Genomic DNA, 18,577 nt, shown 5'->3' with positions numbered 1-18,577 from the left:
GCCAGTGGTAAATCTTAATAGTCCCATATTTTTTCTCCAGTCCCCCAAGGAACCTAAATACTATTACTTCAAAAATATCTGCCCAACATACTCTAGGATGTATCTGGAGTATTACATTAAGCTACACAGAATTACAAGCCCTCATTCCCATCCTGGGCTCTGTTACCTTTGAGCTGTTTAAGTGAGCTATCCAGACAGGTTGTTAGGTTATGTGCTATGGAAAACTTAGGTTTTAGACAAAAAAACCTCTCTTCCTTTGGTCTCATACAGTAAGTGAAATTCTAAAATACAGACAATGCCCTCCCTACTCCTGTTATTCTGGTTTACCTTGGTTCCAACCTGACTGGTTTCATTTTTATCTCTATTCGAAGCCTGACATCTCTTTCGGTTTCTTTAACAGTTGTTGTATTTGGCAATGTTGACTTTCAGAGTTGCAGGACTTCCAACTCTGAGTCCTGGCGTCACACAGGTAGCCAAGTTCCAGGGAGATACCAAGTTATACATATACAGCACAACATCTCAGAATCTTGAAGTAACATTTACAATTCCAGACTAAATGTGACTGGTATAAGAGCTTACAATCTAGGCTCCAATTTTGTTATGAATATTTTCTAAAAGAGACCATACGATGTTTGTTCTTTTGTTTCTGACGTATTTCGCATCACATAATGTCTCCAAGGTTCATTCACCTCGTTATGACTTTGTCCCTTTCTGTAGCTGCACAATATTCCATCATGTGTATTCGCCACAGTTTGCCATTCTACTTCTCATCAGTGCATCTTTCAGCCACCTCCATCCACTGGGCATCATGTATAATGTTCAAAGTCAACAATCCATTTCTCATATTATCCTCATTTAGTTGTATGACATCAATGCTCTCAATTTTAGACAAAATAACCAAAATCAAAAATAACCGATAAACACACCCTCACCAAACAGAAAATTCAAACCTTCTCTTAATTCTTATCTTTCCCCCTAATTATTTATCCCTGGAATTGCTGTGGTACTGTTGATGTCTTCCTGTTAAATAAAGACCATAGTACGCAATAGTAGTTTTCCACCATATCCCTCTATTATTGACTCCTTATATAAGATTTATACCTTTGAAGTAGTTCACATAAGAACTTATTTATATTTGTAGTGTTATTTGGTGGGATAAAAGGCTCTATACAATCTTTTCAATCATGTTCACCTTTAATATGACAATATTAATTATGAACCCACTAATGAACTGCCTTCACTTCTATCCATTCCCTTAAAGTTCAACCTCATTAGCTAACCATTCACCCATCTCTAGCTTCTATGTACCTCTAGGTCCCCAATATTCCATACTACAAATAGCCTCTGAGTTTACCTTTACCAAGGTCCTAATAGTAAAATCATACAGTATCTGTCCTTTTGTGTCTGGCTTATTTCACCCAGCATTATGCCCTCAAGGTTCCTCCAGGTTGTCATGTGCTTAAGAACCTTATTTCATCTTACTGCTGCATAATATTCCATCATTATGTATATACCACATTTTGTTTATCCACTTTGCTGATAGGCACTTTGGATTGTTTCCATCTTTTGCCAACTGTGAATAATGTTGCCGTGAACATTGGTGTGCAAATGTCTGTTTGTGTCACTGTTTTCAGGTCTTCTGAGTAAATACCAAGTAGTGGTATTGACAGGTTGTAGGGCAACTCTATACCTAGTTCTAAGGAACTGCAAACTGCCTTCCATAGCGGCTATATCATTACACATTCCCACCAGCAGTACAAGTGTTCCAATTTCTCTACATCTCTCCAACATTTGCAGTTTCCTATTTATTATAACAGCAGTCATTCTCATAGGTATGAGGTGATATCTCATTGTAGTCTTGGTTTGCATTTCCGTGATAGCTAATGAAAATAAACACCTCTTCATGTGCTTTTTAGCCATCTGTATTTGCTCTTCAGAGAAATGTCTATTCATATCTTTAGCCCATTTTATAATTGGGTTGTTTCAGTTTTTTACTTTTTTTTAAACAATAACAAATAGTGATAAGATAAGCACTAAATATTAAAAATAGATCAGTTCTCAGGGAAGTGTTAGGTACACAACTGCAGAGCAGACCGAAGAGGCAGGTGCTACTGTTGGACCAGTTAGACAATTTCACAAATGAGGAAACTGAAATACAGAGTGCATGTCAGGTGACAGATGGCATGCTGGAGACTTTAATCCAGGGGATCTGCTCCTGAGGTTGTTTTTAACTGCTTCTGGAAGATACTTTCTAAAGTAAAAACGCTTAAACTAGCACTAAAAACAGCATCAGAAAAACAAATTAATTTGCTTGATATTCTTCCTTCAGATTAAGTAAAAATAAGCTTTAAGCCATGGCATATTAAACCTATCATAACTTGCCAAGCCCCAACCATTCCAGGCAATCCTAAAGAACACCTATGGCAATATACAAGATTCTACAAAGGTTCCATGCACTAGGGTAACTTTCCAGAAATCTTCACCCTCCAGATGTCTCAGACCAGATAAGTCCTGAAAGCTAGAGGGCCCAGTCTCTCCAGAACATCAGCTAGTTCCATCTTCCTCTTCCATATTACTGACAGCCCTTTCCAACATGAAAAAGTTAGAATTGCCATAGTCCAAATACCCCTAAAGAGTGGGATAGAAAGATCAAAGGTGATGGTGGAGTTACACAGAGAAGGTAGGGTTTAACAAATGAATATGATTGCTGAAGCATTGAACTGATATTTCTTTTAGTCTCCAGTATCTTAGAGCAGCTAAAAGTATAAACCTAAAATTGTGGCCCTGCAACCCATACCAAACTCTGAAATCTGTTCTACAACTAACTGTTGTGCTGTGCTCTGAAATTTATTGTTTTGTATATATGTTATTTTTCACAAAAAAAGGAAAAATAGTTGATTGTGATGATAAAGAAACAGTTATTTCTTCTAGTCTCCTATATCCTGCAGCAGCTAGAAGGAAAAATCTGAGATGATGGTATGGTAGCCCATGACAAACTCTGGGGTCTGTCCTATAACTACTTGTTGAAGAATGCTCTGAAAATGACTGCTTTTTTCTTTCTTTGCTTTGTATATGCTATATTATACAATAAAAAATTAATACAACTTATAAAAAATATATTATACAATAAAAAAAGTTAAAAAAAAATGCCCAATGAGAAAACATGAATACTACCTAACTGTCCAATGTTAGGGGGTTAATTCAATAAATGATGGCATGCTCATATGACAAAAAAAAAAAAATAGTTAATGAAATGCCATGTCTTTTATTTTTAGAAGGAACCAAACCAAACTAAAACAAAACAAATCAGTAAAGCGGACGGTAGTTCCTTTCCTTGAGTTCCCAGAGCATGCCGTATATACTTTCAAAATGCACTTATCCCATATTCAAAGACAACTAAAAGCAGCCAACACATCAAATTCATTTATTCACAGGCCCTCTATTCTGTGCTGACATGTTCTCTCCTAACCAGTCTGGATTCTGCCAGAACAGAAATTATTTTCAGAGTCAAGGTGAGTCCAGGCTCACAGAACACACTCAATGAAAGGCCAGTGAACAACTGTGATGTGAGTTCTAGAAAAGCTACGTTTAAGCAGATTTTAATCATTAAGCGTGTTTCTTTTTTTTTTTTTCAATCTAGGTGAGCAACAATTCTTAAGAGGCCAGAAAAGTATAATTTTGAATCCCGACTCCACCACTTACTCATGTGGGACCTTGGGCATTTACCCAACCCTCTTTAAGTTTCAGTGCCCACATCTGCTAAATGAGGAGGCTACGATCTACCTCACTGAGTTATAGTGAGGAAAAAAACAGTTAATTTATGTACAGATGAATGCTAGAAGACACGGAAACAGGTATTTAGTCTCATACTAACTCACTTGTTTACACAAAATTATTTGCTTACACATTAACCTGTTTATGAGTGAAACTCTAATTCTTGCCCTGTTCTAGTACTTTGGGAGCTAAATGGTTAAAAAAACAACAACAACAACAAAAAAACCCACGTATGTTTTTGGCTCTGCTGTCTGCATTCCCCAGAGCATTCTCCCTGACTCAACTCTCCCTGAATGCCCTCTAAATACCTAAAACTAATCACATATTGACAAAGGATAACTAAGTAATATTTTTAATACTTAATAATTTTGAGAGACTCCAAGCTTTCTAATTTACTGTTAGGTGAGCTTAAGAAGTGAGGAAAAGATTCCTCTATTTCCTGTTTCCAGGAAATTCTCAGTAGTGCTCTGACTCAACAGTGAAACCAGGGAAGGGGAGAATGAGGATGGGATGTCTTACTTTTTCCCATTTGTCCTCACTTCTCACTAAAGGACTTCAGAAAACTCTGACTCACAATCTATCAACACGGGGTTCTGACTCTTTCAGCAGCTTAAAAAAGCATGCAGATTACAGTTATCTGATATTAAAATTCATCTTTTTGAATTTGTCTCTTAGTGGTAGACAGATTTCAAAATATGGCAGGAAATTCAGTGAAGGGAGAAGGAATCAGGTAGCATGGCGTGCTCTAGGCAGAAACAAGTTTTACTCAAATGTTATTATTCTGAATCATTTGCAAAAGAATGAATTCTTTTAAAAAAAAAAACAGAAAACTCACCTGTTTTGATACTTGTGTCCACACAGTGAACATTCAAAGTTCCAAGAAAAAGAATACATGAAGAGCTTTTCAATATGAGGTTCTATTTTTAAGAGCAAGGGAAATGCAAACACTGGACTTTCCATATCACCTTCAAAAGGAAAAGCAAGAAATTATTCCTCATAATTAACAACTGAAAAAAAAGCAAAGTTATCAATGGCTGTCTTTTCTCACTATATTCCTGGAGTAAGTTATTCATGGTTGGGGAAGAAAAGTTTTTAGAGCACTTGTCTAACAACGTCCAGCACAAAAATTTAATTAACCTCAGTCTCTTAAATTTTCTTGGCGGGCATTTACAAAAACTTCTTAAGACAAAAAAAAAAAACAGAAAACATCCATACTATCTTCTCAGATCTTTCTTTTCTTATGAGAAAAAACTTGAGTTTTTTTTTTAATATGTCCTAGAGCACAGTAAAACAAAAATGATGTTAATGGTTTGATATTAAAAAACGAACACACACAGGGTCAGAGGGCCAGGCTGGGCCTCTTAACTCTTCATTCCACTCTTTATAATCTTGTACTCCAAGCCTTTCCTTTAACAATGAAACTTTAACGACTTTAAGACTAGGGAAGATGTGAATTTTGTTGTCATTAAAACGGAACAAAAACTGAACTGTGAATGCTGGTTTCCAGTTCTGAGGTCAGCAAGCAAGTGAAATGGGTAGGATTTACATTATCCCTCTTACATTTGTTCTATCTCCAACTGGTTTCTCTCCTTTCTATCATTAGGGTAGCTAAGATGTTGACTTACTGATGTGGTCCTAGAGAGAATCTGAGCCCCACTATCCCCACCCTTTACTGGGACTGTGCCCCACTTCCATGGTCCAGTTCTCCCCTTTGCCAAGAACTACATCTGCCCAGAACCTCTCCAGGAGGAGTCACCCTGGTAGAAACAAAAAGAAGAGTAGTAGGTGTTATTGCCTAAGCACAGTTTATAAATATCAGGAGGCACAACAGTTATTTTAATAGTCACCTTTGTCTTTGTTCCACTGCAATTTTTGTACAAAAACATAAAATCAAAACAAATCCCTTTATAAATAAAAATAAATGCAAATCTATCATCTAAAACTGAAAACATGCAACACCCTAACACCATATAAACAGTAAATAAAATAGCATCAGTTTTGTATTTAGGTGAAAGCCTTCAAATGTTAATTCTATTGTAACTAAATATTAATTGAAAAAGCAAATAATTTACACTTCAATAATGGCAACGTAAAATCTTCAGGTCTAAAACCAAAAAAAATTCTCAGTGAATTGAAAGATAATGAAAAGGCTCTAAAAACATACTGTTAAGTAAAATATATGATTATAGATCATTTTAGATAACTTATATAGCCCCTAAATTGACCAAATTATTTCTCCTTTGGTGAAATTACAAATTTCAGTATTAAGTATAAAGCATCTACTAAAATACATACCAGTTCCTAATCCCAATTTTTAAATGTCCTGCTAATTAGTTTAGTGGTTTCTTTAGCTTTAGTATCTTAATTCCAATCACCACCCAAACCCTTACTTACCATCTATTTGGCAAACCAACAATTTCCCTAAAATACCTTCACTTTCCATGATATACATCTTTCCCTGACTTCTAGCTATTCAAGTTTTCTCTTCTGTTACTACATGGCTCAATGTCTTCTGGACATTCTTCTATCAGGTTGTCTTTTTTTTTAACTGATGTACAGGATTTATTTTCTTGTTCTATCTTTGCCCAGAGATTTTAAACTTTAATGCAATCAAATTTACCAAGCTTTTAATTTATGTATCTTATTTAAGAACTTCTTCCCTACCCTGAAGTCATAAAGATATTCAGCTATATTCCCTTCCAAAAGTTTTACAACTCTGCTTTGCACATTTAGGCCTTAAATATTGCAGTGTTTCTTTCTGGTCATGGTGTGAAGTAGGGATCCAATTTTCCCTCCTGTGTCAGTAACCAACTATCCCATTACCAGTTATGGGAAAGAGCCTTGTTTCTCTGCATCAACACCTCTGTCACAGTGTAAGAAACCAAGGGTGAGGCTCTGCTCTGACTCTCCACCATGCTCCACCACGCACTGCTCAGGGAAGAATGTCCCCTTTACACTGACTTAAATACACAGGCAGAAACCGTAACAGCATTAGCTTTTAGTTTCTTTTTTTTATTTTAAGGGATATAGACATTCAAAGGTATGAAATACCACACTGAAGGAGTAGTTACCTCTGTAAAGAAATAAAGAAGAATTAGGGAGAGGTATAAAGGGGACTTCAATTGTATTTGTAATGTTACATTTTTTAAACTGGAGAGGGAGAGGAGAGAGGAGAGTTTATAAGGTATTAAAAAATAATAATAAACATACAAGCCAATCTTACAAATTTAACCAACATTCAGTACATTCAGGGTCAGTATAGACTTAGCTTCTACATCTTTAGTACTTATAAATACACATTAACACTCAAGATAACAATGCATATACTGTAAAGTTTTTTATATTTGCTTGCTTTTTGTATGGGCACGCAGAGGGAATTGAATCCAGGTCTAAGGCATGGCAGGCAAGAATTCTGCCACTGCACCACCATTGGCCGCCCTACACTGTAAGGTTTTAAAGTACTCTTTGAAGCAAAGATTACATTTTGTTAGTACGAATGAAAGCTTTAATATGTTGGCTATCACTGTCAAATGGGCAGTACTAACAAAAGAAAGATGCTACTGTATTGGAAGAACTGTAAGCTTGCCCAATTGTTATGCTTGTACAAAGTAATAATTTCAAAATCCCTTTTCTGTTGTGTAGAAACAGAGTGGAGGTTGGAGCCGATGCACCTTGTTCCAAATAGAATCATGACAATGTGGCAGTGCCTCAGATTGAGGAAGAAACTACTCCTGACTTCAAATGGGAACTGAACAGTAACCCTAAATAAAACATGTCAGGACTGGCTAGGAGAAAAATATCTGCAAAATGCAACATGGAAGCCCCTCTGTCTATGCTCTAGGGACCTTACAGAAAAGGCACCTCTGAACTAAGTACTTGACCAACACATCAGTGGCTGCCAGGGGCTAGGGCAAGAGTGGGGGCTGACTACAAAGGATCCTGGAAAAAACGTTTAGGGTGACAAACTGTTCAATATGGCTGAATTGTGATAGTGGTTCTACACATATATACATCTGTCAAAATTCACAGAGCTGGACACTAAATGGGTAAATCTTACTGTATGCAAATTACACCCTAATTAAAAAAAAGAAGAAAGTAGTCATCTCATCCTTCCATCTGAGATCCCATCTGAGGATAAATTAGAACAGCCCTTTAAGACCTAGAGGAAGCAATACCAGAGAGTTGACATATGGAAAATCAGTCTATTCTTATAAGAATACAGTGAACTCATATATGAAACATCAAGTAGAAAAACTAAGGGGTAAAACCATGGGGCAAGAAAAGTAGGTCAAAGCTGTCTACCATGGATAAAATATCTGGGTCTGATGAAAAAGATGTCCCTCTTTGAGAGGCAACCCCTAAGGTATTAATATTTTAATGTTGGCAATATATTTACAGGGAGTATTACATATTCCACAATAATACAGTATCAGTAGAAGAGTTAATACAAACAAGGATAAAAGGGAAACAAAAGAATAGCAGCAGCTGTTTTTTGCAATACTAAAAATACATGGAAAGACATGCAGACTCTAGCTCCTTTGCTCCATTCTGTACCTAGAGGCCAAAAGTCAATTTACAGAGGACCAAACAGATTCCATCCTTGAGTCCTTTGTAAAGGTGAGAAAACTTTCCCAAAAGGTCACCAGCATGTGTTCTCCCTGTGTCCACTAGCTACAATTGTTCCACGCATCCGTTCCTAAACCAACCAGTAAGGGAAGTAAAATTACTATGGTTGATCTGGATCTGAGCTTTCAACTTGATCCACACAAGAATCACATGGGAGCTTGTAAAGATTACTGATACCTGGGCCTTACCTACCTCCCCCTTCCCCCAAGCAATACTGATTTAATTCATCTGGTATGAACCTCTAGCATTTGTATCTAGTTTCAAATTCCTTAGGTACTTCTTAATACACAAAGTTAAAAACACTGGATTAATCTACTAGGGGTGGGGGGTGGGGAAAGTATTGGAGAGGGAACCACCAGTATAACACTCACCTGATTCGGAGAAGTAGTCATGCAGCCTGCATACCACCAGCCTGCATACCAACAGGGGACAGCCCACCCACCAACGGCTGCACCACTGGGAGATTCCTGAGCCAAAGCACCCAGATTCTCTATCCTAAGAATCTGATCTCCCTAAGTAATAATATGGTATTATATCCCCTCAGGCTCTAAGTATTTATTTCTACGTAAGAAACTGTTACATTACACAAATTACTTACCTAATGTGCATCTAAGTTGGGGCTGAAGCCTAATGAAGATTTCGTCTCTGATTTCATTCAGACAGGTCTCTATTTTCGCAAATATTTCTGAACTAGGCTTTTTACAATCTCCATCTAAAAATAAAGTACGGAATAGTATCAATTTCTCATCAATCTATTCCTTTCCTCCTAAAATGAAGATATGACCAGAATTAAAGTTCATCAAGATCAATAAATTCTGCAGAGTAAAACCACAAAATTTCCTTAATTCTTACCCCTCTCTCAGTGGTATCATCATGTATTTCCTCATTATTTATTATCAGTACCAAATCATTTATATTTATTGCATGGGCCAAAGCCATTCTGCCTGGACAAAACCTCAGTATAAGTGAGAAATCACTCAAATAATCCCAGGCCTACCAAAATAGTTAAACTTTCAGATATTTCAGCTATAACTAAAATATCTGATGCTATCTCTTAACAAGCAATTATTACTTATGCTAGAGACATTTAATTCATATATCCCACTTGGGATACCTTTTATTGAACTTAGCTAGGTCACAAAAACAAATACATTTGTAAAGAGTCTTAATTAAGCTATGATTACTTCCCAAACTAACATCAGATATATTTCCCTCCTTCTATATCTTTTTTGGGGGGGACGGGGGGGAGAAAGTAGAGGGATTTTCCATGACATATTGTATATACAGTTCTATATCCTGCTTTTTTCCACACAAATTTGTCTCATTAGCTTTTGTTACTAATAATGTATCAATATTTATCAATTGTAACAAAGGTACTACACTAATGCTTGATGTTATTAATAGGGAAACTGTGGGGGGCGGCGGGCAGGGAGAAACAGCAACTGTGCTTTCTGTGCAATTTTCTGTAATCCTAAAACTATTGTAATAATGAAGTTAATTATTAAAAAAAAAAAAGGTTTTGCAAGTTAGCTATTGCACTCTGACTGAACCACTGTTTTAAAGCTTTCATTTCCCTATTGCCGAACAGTCGGTTTCTTTTTATCACTTTTATGAATACCATCATGACAAACATCTCTGTTCACGTTACTAATCACTTCTTTAGGGTAAAAGTCCTCAAAATGAAGTAACTGGCAGAAAACTATGCAAGATTAATTAGAAAATAATTTTGAATAAAAGCTTCTATTTGCATCTGGTTCTAGTTACTCATAAGGTACAAATATATCTTTTCACTGCAATCTTTAATATATAGTGCAGGCAGTTTTATAACACTCTGCTTATATGCTCCACCAATGAAAATACCGCTGTAAAACATCCTGTAACACAAAGTAAGCATTAACTTATTTGACTATGCCACTCCCCCAAAATATTTACAATGCAAACGCAGCTTAGACAAATGCAACTGTAATTAAATTACAAAAACTACAAATTATTCTGTACAAAATTTGAATGAGTTATTCTCTTAATCAATTAAAAAAAGTTTCAAATGACCGACATGTAAAAAGAAACTCAACCTTAAATTCAAACTGAACAAAGTATTGCTTATCTAACAAACTGGCAAATATTATTAAGATGTTCACATCCAAAAGTGTTTACAGTGTCCTGGGATGTTTTCTACTATATAATGAAGATGGAATTATATGCTGGCATACCCTTTCTGAAAAGCCATTCAACACGATTCTTACTTTCATATTTTAATAGCCCTTCTAGGATATAATCAGCAATGGAATGAAAGGAAATATGGACGTCTGCTGTGTGTTTACTCAAAATAGCAAAAAATGGTAAGCAACCTAAGTGGTCAACAATGGGGAAACAATGTACAGGATTCATATAAAAGATTACAAACCATGAAAACTCATGCTTTTAATTTTAGTACATTAACGAACTAGAAAATACCTACAATGTAAAGACAGTTTTTTACAGCTTTGTATGTCAAGTGGTGTCAAAAAATATATATACGAGATCAGGAAAAAATATACCAAGACACTTCAAAAAAGTTGAAACAAGAAGGGGATTCTCACCGTAGCAGATAGCAAGCCTTAAGAAAAAAAGCCTTAACAGTCAACGTGGTGTGGTATGAGGACAGTAATGAACAAAGTGACCAACAGAACAAAACTAAGAGTTAAGAAACAGCTGCACACATATATGGAATATTGATATGTGACAGATCAATTGAGAAAAAGACTCTTCAGAAAGTGAAGCTAGAAACACTGGCCAAATAAATGGGAGAGGGAGAGGGGAATTGGCTCCTTATCTCACATCAAACCCAAAAATGAACTCCAGCTGAATTAAGATTTCAATGTCAAAAGCAAAACTTTATGACTTTTCAGTAAAAATACAGATGAATGACTTTCTGACCTTGAGAAAAGTAAATATTTCTTTAAAAAGTCACCAAAGGAAAGATCAATCTGTACATCAAAAGACATCTCAAGTAAAGTAAAAACACAAGCCACAAATTGGAAGAGTAAATGACACAACCTAACAAACAACAACAAGGATATATGAAAGCACATACAAATCAATAAGAACTTGAAAATCAATAGCACAAACAGGGATAAGACACAGACATTTCACAGAAAAGGGAACATATGGTCAATATACTCATGAAGAGCCATTCAACTCCTTTAAGAGCTGGGAAAGGCAAATCAAGATGACAGCATTTTACATCATCCAAATTGCAAAAATCTCAAAAGTCTGAAAATAACTCAAGGGCAAGTATATGGAGCATGAAACATTCTTATAAAGTGGTAAAGGGAGTACTAACTGGGACAACCAGTTTGGAAAACAAACTGCCATTATCCTGTAAATCTGGACTCACATATGCTTTGGCAATTCCATTACCATGACAAATTCTAGGGAAATCTCAACAGATTTTCTCAAGAATGTTCATTAGCAGCAGTATTTGTAGTAGGAAAAACAAGGCAACTGTCCACAAGCACACAAAACAAATAAATACTCCAATATATTTATATAACGAAAATATTGCAAAGCAATGAAAATTAATGTACAACTATAAGTAGCTTCATAGGTAAATCTTTATTTAAAAAGTCTCAAAAGACATACTAACACCCTTTTTATAAAGTTCAAAACAAACTAAGTTAAGCAATATATTGTTTAGCCCTACATATGTAGAACAACTATAAAGGAAGGAAAGGCACAACACATTTCAGGGTAGCAATGGAGGGGAGATCAGGGGATGGGACAGAGAGTAAACACAGGTAGAGTTACAGTATGGGAACGTTTTCATTTACTAGGGTTGGGAAGTGGGTTCATGGGCACCCTATCTTCTAGGAAATAAGATGAAAGAAAGAATATATTCCTAATTCTATAAAAAGCTTTACCTTTGAGTAGTGGGATTGTGAGTGATTTTTCTTTCCCTCTTTATTCTGCTTTCTGATAGTTTCCAGTCTTAAAATTTTATGTGAGGGACCCTATGGACCACCATTACCCTAACAGATTAAGATACACCCACACCCTCCTTCTCCTTTACCTAGTGTTTGAAAAAGACTGCCTTATGGGCAGGTACAATAACGCACCAGGCATTTATCTCGAGCTTAGTGGCGTTGGTCCCTGGGCTCCTTGTTCTCAGGTCCCTGCCTAAGAAAGACACTATTGATGAATCTTTTCCACATGCTGTGAGAAAATGAAAATGAAAACAAAAACAAAAACAAAAAAACTAAAAATTAACGTCTTTAAAAGTTAAGGAGAAATAAAATATTAATACCAACCTTTAACCCCATCTAATTGATTGGTGCACAGAAGCCCATTTGCTTGATTATATTTTGTAAACAACTGCCAGATTACAGATTCTTCTTTAGAACTCAGCTCAGCCACAGTGCTTTTTAACCCTTCCAAGTGTACCATTGCCGAGAGGATGCAGTCCAACCAACAGAGAGCATAAGCGTTTTTCCACTGTACATATAACATCTGGCCAAATGATAGACATTTGCTTTCCAACGTCATTTCCAGTTCAGATGTACCTCCTTCATTTTGAGGGGACGACCCCCTAGTTCCAGAGATGTCAACTGGAGAAGAATCTTCATCAGCAGCCAAGTCAAATGTATCAGCTTCCAAAATCTCATTCTCCTCCAAGGAATCAGCTGTCCTAACTGGATTGTGCTGATCACTTTGTAGTAAATCAGGTAACTCTGATGAGGTTTCACCATATGTTTCTCCATTTTGCTTGCTGTTCAAAGTTTGTTCACCAACAATATGATTTCTAGTCTTTTTGGAATGTGCTAAAAGAGGTGAATCTTTATAGCTGGTTTCCAAGATCTTTCTTTTTTGAGGCTTATTTGGAGTGTGAGAATCTTCCAAATCAGGAGAAATTAAGTTATTAAGTGACTTAAAGCCCAAAGGATAGATGCACTAGAAAGAAAATAAATAGGATGATAAAAACTATAAAAATCTAAATAAACTCAAGTTTTACTTTACAGTTTCTATGTCATGAGAAATGTACAAATTTTTAGCATCAATTTAGTATGAGAGGGTATAATATTAATGACTCTAAATTGGAAGGAACTAGGAAGGCACAACTATTTAAAATTAATAAAAAATTTGGCTCCCAAAGGATGAGTTTTTCCTAGTTAATCTGAACAATTGAAGGTTTAATCTTGTTAATTGATTACAATAGTACCTGTGAAATTTAAATGTCTGCTCAAATCACAGGATCATGAGAAATAAATTAAGCCATTATATTTTCAGGTAATTTGTTTCACAGCAATGATAACTGAACTTGGGCTAAGCTAACAAGGAAAACATACATATTTTTGCTTTAATAAAATATCTCATGTTGAGCAAATTAAAAAGTTTCAACCACTTAGAGAAATATTCTATGATGAGTATGTTGACTCTTTTTTGGGACGATACACTGCATAACATTAAAAACTAGAAAAGCATTTTCAAACAGAAAAAGAGTATGGAGTAATTTTCATGTTTCCCGTATTTTGAAAATGAAAATCTGAAGGCACTGATACTTTGCATCTTTATGGGGTTTAGAGTCTGAATTTTAGTGATCACATCAAATCTCACACGCATTAATACAACTTAATACAACTACAAAAATGCAAACAAATCACTAAAATAATCCAAGTTTGAAAACTACCAAATATTTTACAAGGCAAATTCAAGAACTCTGTATATTAAATGTCCTCATTTTAAACATGCCTCGCCTGACACAAACACAGTAGGCTGCAACTCCAGTGGCTTCCAGGAACTGACACCCCCTGGCCTGGTCTTCATGCCCTTAGACAGTCAGTAACTGACACTCAGAGCCTGGACCCAGTCATGTGAATGGCACAGGTGACACAGCAAGCAGGCTGCACGAGTCCTGCCATGCATCTGTGCATTGGGCCTTGTCCTCTTGGAATCCTCTCAAGATGGAACAGTCCTTCTCAGTACCAGCCATCATACTGTAAGGAGCCCAATTAGCCTCATGGAGAGAACCTCATGGAGAAGACTGGGGAGCCCTGGGTGACTGCCCAAGCTGAGCTCCCAGTAGGCAGCTGTTATCACCTGCCAGCATGTAGACATTTCAGGCTTCTCAGCCAATAGTATCTGTGAAATTTAAATGTCTGCTCAAATCACAGGATCATGAGAAATAAATTAAGCCATTATATTTTCAGGTAATTTGTTTCACAGCAATGATAACTGAAATGCATTAAAATTTCTCATTTGAGTTATAGCTTCTTCTATACAAGTAAACATTATACTCATAATACTGCATTTATTAGGAAATCTTTACATTAATTGATCTTTTAATCAATGGTATAACTGGAAAAGTTCTTGATTTTTCTGTTACTGACTAGATGTACAATCTCCATCAATTAACAACCTTACCCTTAACTTTATATCGGGAGATTATTTCCTAAATTTACCATGGGTCAGAATTTACCATGGGTCAGAATTACCATGGGTCATGTATTTTAAAGGAACACTTTAAAATAAAAAGCAATAAGTATATTCAAAGAGTCATTATAAACAGATATACAGAGCAGTAGCTGTTAAGTCCAGCCTAACTATTTCAGATATACAGAGCAGTAGCTTTTAAGTCTAGCCTAACTATTTCATTTAAAATCTAACATGGAAAAAAAATCTAATGTTGTCTCTCTCAATATTTTTTGAACACCTTAAGTAAGAAATTTCTGTTTTTATTCCTGTTTTACAGGAATAAGGAAAACATATCATGCTATCTTAAACTTGGATAAGTAATTCTCTGTTATACGGCTAAAGACAAATTATAAAAATAATTTATACTCATATTACAAATGAAGAAAATGACTACTTTATTTGATAACTTAGTACTAATGATTTAAAAAATCTTTCTATTAAAAATCTCATGAAAATAAAAGATTGAATAAAGGAATGCTTCAAAAAAGAGGAAAAGCTGAAACGCCCTACAGTTTGAAAACACTCAAGATTTCGGAAAGATATTTCCAGTTTCAACTTGTTATTAATTTTGAAAAAGAATTAAAGAATTAGTATTTTCAAATCATAAAATATGTTTTAATGTAAATATCTGATTAAACAGCTTTCCTAAGTGGTTCTTCATAATTTATATTGACTGAAATAATGTACACAGTGAACACTAAATTTTATAACAGACTGTCTGGAAATTAATAACTTAATTCAGAGGTCCCATAGACCAAGGACAAACAAACATTTTTCTTCAAAGGGCCAGATAATAAATATTTTAGGCTTTTGTGAGCAATTCAGTCTCTGTTACAACTACTCAACTCTACCATGCAACCAAGCAGCCACAGATAATACATAAATGATTGTGTTCCAGTAAAACCTTATTTATGGACACTGAAATTTGAATTTCAGGTCATTTTCAAATGTCACAGAAGATTATTCTTTTGACTTTTTAACCATTCAAAAAGGTAAAAATCATCCTTAGCTCATGTGTCATACAAGAATAGTTTGGTGGTATCTACATTAAGCTAATCTACTCCACTAAGTAGGCAATTACTGCTAATCAGAAAATTGTTTTAATTAGATCAACAGCAAATATTTACTTAATTTTTTTTTACATTTGCAAAGTATCTATTTATACTTCTTAGTTGTGTATTTTTTTCCTTATCACTTAAAAAAAATGCTGCAATTTATGTGACACCTGAGACTCAGAGTTAGAGCTCTGAAGCTATGAAAGTCAGCAGTACCCCATACAGGAACTGTTTAAAAAGTTAAAAAAAGGGGGACAGAACTAAGGTAGAGCAGAATACAGGGTAAAGGATGATTATGGTTCATACTTTAAAACTTCAACTTCTGTGTGAGACCAAAGGAAGGGATGTTTATTTGGTGCGAAATTTATATTTTGGGTAGCACATTTCCTAATTTAAGTTGTATGGTCAGTTTAGTTGAAAACCGTAAATACATGAAATTTTGAATAAGGTGTGATATTTTGTTAGTTTGTCCAGGTTACTGCGATGCCCCGATATACCCCAGAGTAATTTGGGCAGTGAATAAAGAAGTATTTGCAAATACTTTCTTCACTTCCCTTTGAGGGAATGGAGAGAAAGGAGGAAATATTCAAATTCCCCATTTGGAGAATTCCTGATTCTCTCAGCAGTGGAGACACCCAAATCAATAGGTTGAGCCCTTGATCTTCAGATTTGGGCCTATGAAGCTTATTCCTGCCAAGGATAGGCTAGGCCTACTTTTACGTATGCCTAGGAGCCACCCCTAGAGAACCTCTTTTGTTGCTCAGATGTGGCCTCTCTTTCTAAGTCAATTCAGCAGGTGAACTCACTGCCCTCCCCCCTACGCGGGACATAAAATCTTGGTATAAAGTCTATTATTACAGATGAGCTCCCAAAGCTCCTAAAGTCAACCTCTCCTGTCATTCAGCAGACGCCCTCCCCTGCTCCAGGAATACCCTTCAAAAGCAATCCTAGGTCCCTTTCCCCTAGATCAACCATTTTCCCCTCTCTACTGGATACAACCAGCATACAAAACTTGATGTTGTCCTTCCTGACTTAAAAAAACAAACGAGAAAACGCCCCCCTGGCACCTTCATGCCTGTACTTCTCATTTCTTTCTTTTTCTATTAAATCCACTCCAACCAGGCTTTTATCATGACTACTTTACCAAATCTATTCTCTTTAAAGTCTCAATGGCCTCAAGCCACAAGGCTCAAGTCAATGGTCTGTAGAATCCTTCCTTTCCTTGAGCTCTGAGTGGCGTTAGATAGTAAACCACTCCTTCCTTCACTGTATCTCCTCAGGAGACTTCTAGGGCCAGACATTCTCTTTCTTCACTGTCTGCTTCTTTTCAGATCTCTGTGCTGGTTCCATAGCATCTCCCCAATCTCTTAAGGCTGGAGTGTTCCAGGGCTCAACTCTTAGATCTCTTTTTCCTTACTTCTAGGTAAACTCACCCAGTCTTATCCCAGTTCAACATTGACATGCTAATGACTTGCAAATTTCTATCTCCAGTTATAAACTCTCCACCTAATGCCAGACACATATAACAAACTATTTACTCCCTTCACCCACGATGTTGGATAGGACACTTCAAACTTGACCAGTACTGATGTGCTCTCCTTCCCATCTCCCTCTTCCCAATGTCTTTTCCATCTCATTACTTAGCAGCATCATTCTTCCAATTGCTTGAGTCAAAAATCTTGGAATCACCCTTGATGCTTCTCTCTCCACTCTCTGTATTCCAATCTTTCAATAATCCTCCCGCCCCCAGGAATACTGTGTGAATGCTTTCTAAATAGCCTTTCTGTTCCAAGTCTTGCTCATTACATATATCTTCAACACAGCAGTCATCGGGATTCTTCTAATACGTTAATTCAGACTGTGTCCCTCCTCTGCCAACATCCCTGCCACGATTCCTCATTTCACCCAGAAGAAAAGTAAGAGACCTAACAATAGCTTATCAGATCCTACTTGGTCCAGCTCCCATTCTTTTTCAGACCCATCTTACCATTCTGCCCATCCCTTTCCCAGATCCACTACACTGGCCACTGGCTTCCTTGTAGTAACCCAAACCTGACAGGTAGCCTCTGCTCCTTTCCAGCTTCCCCCAGGCTGCCACATGACTTGCTCCCCTTCATCTCTTTCAGGCCACTGCTCAAATGTCACTTTCTCAGTGAAGTGTTCCCCTGACCACTCTATTTAAAATTGCAAGCTCCCCCACCCCTGCCACTCCAATCCCCGTTTTATTTTTCTCCAAAACATTTTCATTATCTGACAAATACACAAATATATTTTATTCACTTACTGTGTTGGTTTCCCACTCTAGAACATAACCTCCTTGAAGGCAACACGTTTTGGCATTTTAGTCAATACTGCAGCATGTGGAACACTGTTCAACATACTGATGCGCAAAAAACTATTGACTGAATAAATGAAAGAAATTGTTTCTATTTGTCAGAATCCCTGGGATTTTTTAAATATTTTTTTTTCTTCGGGTCATATCCAGAAAATCACCTATCTTCAACAGTATGGTTCAGCGTAGTATTTTCCATATTGGCTGTTCATCGGACTTACCCTCAAAACTTACAAAACTACAGAATTATGGGCCAAATTAGAATCTAGGGTTAGACCTAGAAATTTTTAAAAAGCAATCTAAGTAATTCTGATGAACTGCTGGTTTAGCTGGAATAAAACAG

The 18,577-nt window shown here is 36.3% G+C and overlaps 1 protein-coding gene across 5 annotated transcripts in view; it reads right to left on the bottom strand.

Moving 5' to 3' along the window:
* The window catches only part of USPL1 (ubiquitin specific peptidase like 1), a 48,361-nt gene that overhangs the window by 15,189 nt on the left and 14,595 nt on the right, over positions 1-18,577 (bottom strand). For 4 of the 5 annotated variants that reach the window (XM_077158961.1, XM_077158964.1, XM_077158963.1 and 1 more), the window contains 3 exons: positions 12,687-13,326; positions 8,999-9,112; positions 4,610-4,739 (listed from right to left, as the gene is read on the bottom strand). In XM_077158961.1, the coding sequence (XP_077015076.1) occupies positions 4,610-4,739; positions 8,999-9,112; positions 12,687-13,326 (884 nt within the window). Of the gene's footprint in view, positions 1-4,609; positions 4,740-8,086; positions 8,471-8,998; positions 9,113-12,686; positions 13,327-18,577 lie in introns of those variants that run through there. The other variant, XM_077158965.1, reaches the window with a different exon arrangement.

The sequence above is a fragment of the Tamandua tetradactyla genome, chromosome 4 (genome assembly GCF_023851605.1).
Source record: "Tamandua tetradactyla isolate mTamTet1 chromosome 4, mTamTet1.pri, whole genome shotgun sequence".
Lineage (NCBI taxonomy): Eukaryota > Metazoa > Chordata > Mammalia > Pilosa > Myrmecophagidae > Tamandua > Tamandua tetradactyla.
Note: the sequence above shows the minus strand (reverse complement) of the source record. Positions and strands in the feature narration are given on the sequence as shown.